The sequence below is a fragment of the Morone saxatilis genome, unplaced genomic scaffold (assembly GCF_004916995.1).
Source record: "Morone saxatilis isolate NCDOM2014 unplaced genomic scaffold, NCSU_SB_2.0 Contig14, whole genome shotgun sequence".
Taxonomy (NCBI): Eukaryota; Metazoa; Chordata; class Actinopteri; family Moronidae; genus Morone; species Morone saxatilis.
Window position 1 is genome coordinate 793,157 of NW_023339696.1, and position 6,262 is coordinate 799,418.

Sequence of the window (6,262 nt, forward strand, 5' to 3'; positions counted from 1 at the left end):
AGACCGAAACAAATTCACCTCATTATATTGGTTTGGTCGGAATTGACAACAAAATCCACCAGTCAGTATACATATAATTGTTTTTGTAATGTTCTTTAAGATGACATATTAGCAGCCCGTCTTTTGATCCAAATCGTCATTTATTCATTTATATCCACCGCTGTTCGTGTATGTTTAATGGAAGCTCCCGTTATTTCTGACAGTACCTGAAGGCAACAGACCCTCAGCTAAGCTAGTGGGCAGTTAGACACCTTCATCCTAAGGAGAGGACAGTGTGTTAATCGAGGGTGTGTTTCTGTCTGCTGCACAAAATGCTCAACTCACAGAGATCCCTGTCCGAGCTGCCCAAGATGTCCGCTGCCAGTCAAGTGGAGCGAGCTGTGCTGGTAAGCTGCTCCGCGGCAATACAAGTAACGTTAGGCAGGGAATCAGCGCTGTGTGGCTCACTGGCTTACTGACTGAGCTGTCGGTAAATATAATATGTATTGGCATGTATACCTTTTAAAACAATAACAGCTGGACGTAAGTAAAGTAGCTAATAGTTGCCTTTGTAGCTAACGTTACTGCTAGCCAAAAGGGACGGTAGCATCCTCGCTCAACAATGCAGGTGCTGTAGTCTGGGCTCGTGCAGCTCATTCTGTGATGATGTCAACAACGGGCCTGTTTACAGACACTTGATAAACTGAGCGTGCGGTGACCGTGAAATTATTATATAACATGACATTCAACCAACAACTATCAATGTATCGGTAAGCTTTTAACTGAAAGTCTGAATTTACTGTTACCGTTCGCCTCAACGGGCCTGTATAGCACATATAGCACATTTGCTCCAAGCCATACCGAACAATAACGTTAGTGTAAGTACATTTAACAAGAAGCAAATATAGTGTTCGCTGTCATGAACCTGGGGGGAGACCCTACAGGTGAATACAATGTAACTAATGAATATCACCATGAAACTTCCAGGTTGGTTTCTTACACCAAGACAGTTTTTTTTTTTGTACTACAGGTTTACTCACTTTTTGTATTTACATATTCAGATGAGTCATTTAATTGAAAATGCACTGATTTCCATCCAACATTGGATAAAGCTATGTTCAAAATTCTTGTCTGTTTGTTCTCTCTTTACCTCAGTCTCAAACTGAGTGAACTGAAAAATCAATTTAAGCCATTTTGTTATGAATAAAATGTGATATAAATCGGGCTATAAATGATATATATAACAAACTTCTCTGTAAAAACCTTAAGAATATAGATCGGAATAGACCTGCAAGGTATGGTGTATGTAAGTGTTACTGAAGTGGAGATTTCTGGCTCAGAGTTTGAGAAAATAGCATCTAAAAGTCCAGTGTGTAACATTTAGGAGGATCTAATTATTTAAAAATGGAATATAATATGCATAACTATGTCTAGTGTATGATCACCTGAATATAGGAATCGTTATGTTTTTGTTACCTTAGAATGAGCGTATATAATCTTCAGACTGTGAAGTCCACCATGTTGCCATGTTTCTACAGTAGCCCAGAAGGGACAAACCAAACACTGGCTCTAAACAGGGGTGTTTGGAAGGAGAGGATGAAGCAAGGGAGCTGCAATCTGCAACTACACCACTAGATGCTGCTAAATCATACACGCTGGACATTTAATGCAGTTATTTTTTGTATTACAAGTTTTTTTTATTTTAATTTATATTTAAATATGCAAATGAGGCGGACTAATGCTAACTTTTTGGCGAAATCTACAGACGCAAATAGACAGAATGCAGTAAATTAAACACCTAAATGTGTATTTGGGATGTTTTCTTTCCACTAGTCTGAAAGAAGACATGTTATGGAAGCAAAATAGGCAAAGATTTCTAAGTTGACCAGTGCAGGAAAAAAACCTATACCTATTTACCTATAGTGTCTCAAAGCCTTAAAGTTACAGGAGGTAATTTTTATAAAAATAATTTTTATGTCACATATTTGCTGTGTTGTTTTTATTCAGGCCTGGTGGATTCTTGCAAATACCAACAGCAGCACTAGGAGGAGCCAGAGGAAGCTGATGTTTTCACAGATTATCTGTCATGACAAAATTTCAGGAGATATGTTATTTTTATAAAAGTTACCTACTGCAGCTTTAAGATATACTGGAGCCAATCACTGTGCGTAAGGGTTATTTTCTCAGATCTTACAATAAACCTGAGTACAACTTTATAAAAAAGATTGTTAGAGATTGACTATGAGTACAAAGGAGGGTATCTCATCCTGTGCCACTTTGAAAATGTCTCTTTGAAGTCCCAGACTTCGAGGTGCAATACTAAATTGTTTGAATTAAATTAAACTAAATTGCTGGCACAGTGAAGCTTCCCAAGGTAATTACAGTATGTTTAGAAATAAAGGACTGAAATATGCCCAGATGTTAGACTGCAGACTTCCTTGAATATGTTATCCTAATGGCCGCTACAGATGCCTGTTTACTTGTTGATTCAGTTATTTATACCTATGACAGTGGGGAAGGGGGGCTGTTATTACCCAATAGTACTAAATGTTTGTGTCACGCTGGGCGGAAGTTGTACTCCCTAATAAGGACTAGTGGGTGTGGCCACTTTAATAGTGAAGGTGTGACCGGCCTAATGCTACATTCAGGCGCGTTCCGTATAGACCGAAACAAATTCACCTCATTATATTGGTTTGGTCGGAATTGACAACAAAATCCACCAGTCAGTATACATATAATTGTTTTTGGAATGTTCTTTAAGATGATATTAGCAGCCCGTCTTTTGATCCAAATCGTCATTTATTCATTTATATCCACCGCTGTTTGTGTATGTTTAATGGAAGCTCCCGTTATTTCTGACAGCACCTGAAGGCAACAGACCATGTATTACTTTCAGGATATAGTGAGAGTTTCAGCAAATATGACAAAAAGTTATTTTTATAAAAATCACCTACTGCAGCTTTAAACAAATTCCAAGCTAAGCCTCTGAAATCTGATGTATACTTCTAATGTAATGCAAACCAGCAGCTGTGGGAAGAACCGAAACCCCCTTTAAGACAAAAAAGGCATACTAATATGCTTCTGAAAATGGTTATTAGTGAATGAATGTAGACATGAGCTGTAGTGAATAGGCTGGAAAAATGCTTCATTGCAAGTGTCTTATAATGTCAAAGACCTGTTTTAAGTATGCCTGCTGTTAACCAGAGGAGACCCAAACTGTTAAAATACATGATTTTAGACATAATATAATACATCATATGGATAAATACTGATTAAATTGTGAAATATATGTATTTCAAAACTCACTCATTATTATGAAAAGAGACTTTGGTGAGAAGTGGCATTATGAAATAATAACTCATTGGGAAAAATCACATTGTACAATACAGCAGACATTATAAAAAACATTGAAAAAAACTGCAGTATATATAAATAGAAATAACCTGTAGTAAATTGTTGTGAAAAAAAATAAGGAATTGGCAATGACTAAATTCATATTACATATTTTGTACTTTATTTATAGTCTAAACATTCTGCACACTTCAGGGTTGAATGAGCCCTGTGAGTCAGCACTCTTGGACACGAAGCAGGCCTGAAACAGCTCTGATGCAGGTTGAGGGGAAATGAGTCTCGTTTTTCTTTAGAGTTCAAAACGTCATTCATTTGTAAATTAATGTGCTGGTGTTGAATTGGATTGCGCTATATTTAGTCTAAACACACTCCTTTGAACCTTTGTTTATTGCAGGGTTGTTGTATTATACTGCATAATGTTTAGTTGGTGCACACCTTAGAGTGTAAATATATATCTGTAGAATGAAGTCAGGTGCAGAGTACAAATGCCTGAAAGATCGAGCTATAAACAAACTGTACAGAAAAGTTAATCTATATTTTGCCACTGTAAACAAGTTTTGCAACTATTATAATGGAAAAAGTACATGTATTGCAACTGTATTAAAGGTCCAGTGAGTAACATTCAGGAGGATATAATGGCAGAAATTGAATACAATATTCATAGATATGTTTTCAGAACAGAAAATAAGAATTGTTGCCTTTTTTTTTTTTTACCTGAAGACTAAAGGCAAATTGTCTCATTGTTCATACTAAAATGGCTGTACTATATAAAATGTCCATAAAACATTAGCTTAAAATCAAATCACACTATTTTAACTCACCTTTAAGAGCCAATCTCCAGAGCTATGGCTAGCCAGGTAATATCTTTTTTGCTATTATAATTTATGGAAATAGGACAGAGGCATTAAAGCTGCTGAAATTTTAACTGTGTCCAGACAGGAGTACATAAGATAATCTGGGAAAAATCAGGTTCCTCTGGCTCCTCCTACTGCTCCTAATGGTATTTGCAAGAATCCACTGGGCCTGAATGCAAACAATCAATCAGAGCTAAGAAAGATTCAAATACACTTTGGGTTGGAGACTTGATTGTTGAGTCTCATTCCCAGGGTCTCAAAGCGTCTGTATTTGACTCCCTGGGAATGAGACGATCAACAATCAGCTATTTTTCTCAGCTCTGATTGGTTGTTTTCATTCAGGTCCGGTGGATTCTTGCAAATATCATTAGGAGCACTAGGTAAGATTTTTTTTTCAACTGCACAGAGAAAGGAAGAGCAGTTGATATAATGGTTTTGATATTACTTCTTATGTTTAATAATCATGTAAGAGTTCAATCTGTATTTTTTTTCTTTTTGGTAGGAGGAGGAGTTCAACTGGCTGCTTAAAGAAGAAGTGCATGCTGTTCTAAAGCAGCTCCAGGACGTCCTCAAGGTAAACGTTAAGCTCCCATGTATATAGCTGGTTGAAATCAATATCACAATATTAGAGGGCCATCTCTCCGACGTGAAGATCTGTTTACGCTATCGTAAGTACTACTTAGCCTGTGAAAACGGGTGTATAATGTCGTCTGTAGGTCTGCAGGAGCTTACATTTATAAACTGGTTGCAGCGTGTCTGAAAGATGAGGTTGTTTACCAGGTAGGGCAGGTTTCAGAGGGCATACATTTTTACTACGACTTAATTTTATCATTTTTATTTGTACTGTAAAAAAAAAAATAGTCAAAAGTACCTAATCAGGAATGTTTCTGTAACTTACTAAGCTACATAAAATGTTTGATGTAATCAGTTTCAAGAATTTCTTTAGGTTAAAATATCTTATCACGTTACAGTGTATTATTATTATTATTATTATTATTATTATTATTATTATTACACTTATAAAAGACAGCAACAAACATGAAATCAGATTAAAGATCCCACACTATTTGAATATGCAAATGTTATTAATTTTTGAAGTTTTCCTGCTGGACACAAGATGTCTTGTTGCGCTGACTTCCATTGTTATGAAATATTTTGAGTGGATTATGTTGTAGATGAATTATTAGACCCCTACCAGTTTGCTTACAAATGAGGGCGTGGCACAGATGAGGCTATTAATACCATTACACATCTGGTCACTAAACACCTGAAAGACCCTAAGGCTTATGCACGCCTACTGTTCATTGATTTCAGCTCAGCATTTAATACAGTTCAGCCTCATTTGTTGACACAGAAACTGAAACAGATTTGTGTCTTTATTCTAAAATGGTATTTTTCTTTTTTAACCAACCGTACCGCATTTTAGAGTCAACAATGCCCTCTCGGAGCCCAGGCAAATCAGCACTGGTGCCCCTCAGGGCTGTGTCAGGTTCTCATTACACTATACACAGATGAATGTACGAGAACCCACCCTGAGAACTTTATTATTCATTTCTCAGACTTTACAGCCATCCTGGGACTATTGCAGAGAGACAGCAGTCCATCAGTCTACCACTCTGAAATAAAGAGAATTCTGCAGTGGTTCGACACTAACCATCTTGTCTTGAATGTGAAAAAGACTGAGGAGATGGCAGTAGGTGATCTAAGGCCGTGCTGGAAGGCCCCTGTCGACAGTCTCTGCTCTAGATTGCAACAGTGGATGTATTTTTTAAGTAGGCTTAGGAGTGTATGGAGTTGAGCAGAAGTTCATGTTGCTTTTCTACAGTGCAGTCCTGGAGAGCAGTAACTTGTCTGTACAGCTGAAATCGCAAATTCCTCCTCTGGTACACACTGCTATGAAAATTATGGGGGTTAAACAAATAGTTTCTGATCCAACCCACATTCTCCATCCACAGTTCCAGCTTTTACCCTCTGGTAGGTGATTCAGGGTTCCCCAGAGCAGGCTGAACCAATACAAACATTCTTTCCTGCCTATGTCCATTAAGATCCTCAACTCAAACAAGTATATTCTACTTCAC

General features: G+C 37.3%; 2 protein-coding genes across 2 annotated transcripts in view; both read left to right on the forward strand.

Moving 5' to 3' along the window:
* Positions 1-6,262, forward strand: part of zgc:158403 (tetratricopeptide repeat protein 39A) — a gene marked incomplete at its 5' end in the record, with an annotated part of 767,589 nt that overhangs the window by 369,076 nt on the left and 392,251 nt on the right.
* Positions 216-6,262, forward strand: part of rogdi (rogdi atypical leucine zipper) — a gene marked incomplete in the record, with an annotated part of 18,076 nt that continues 12,029 nt past the window's right edge. The window contains 2 exon segments of the mRNA XM_035654213.1: positions 216-386; positions 4,687-4,758. Of these exon segments, the coding sequence (XP_035510106.1) occupies positions 312-386; positions 4,687-4,758 (147 nt within the window).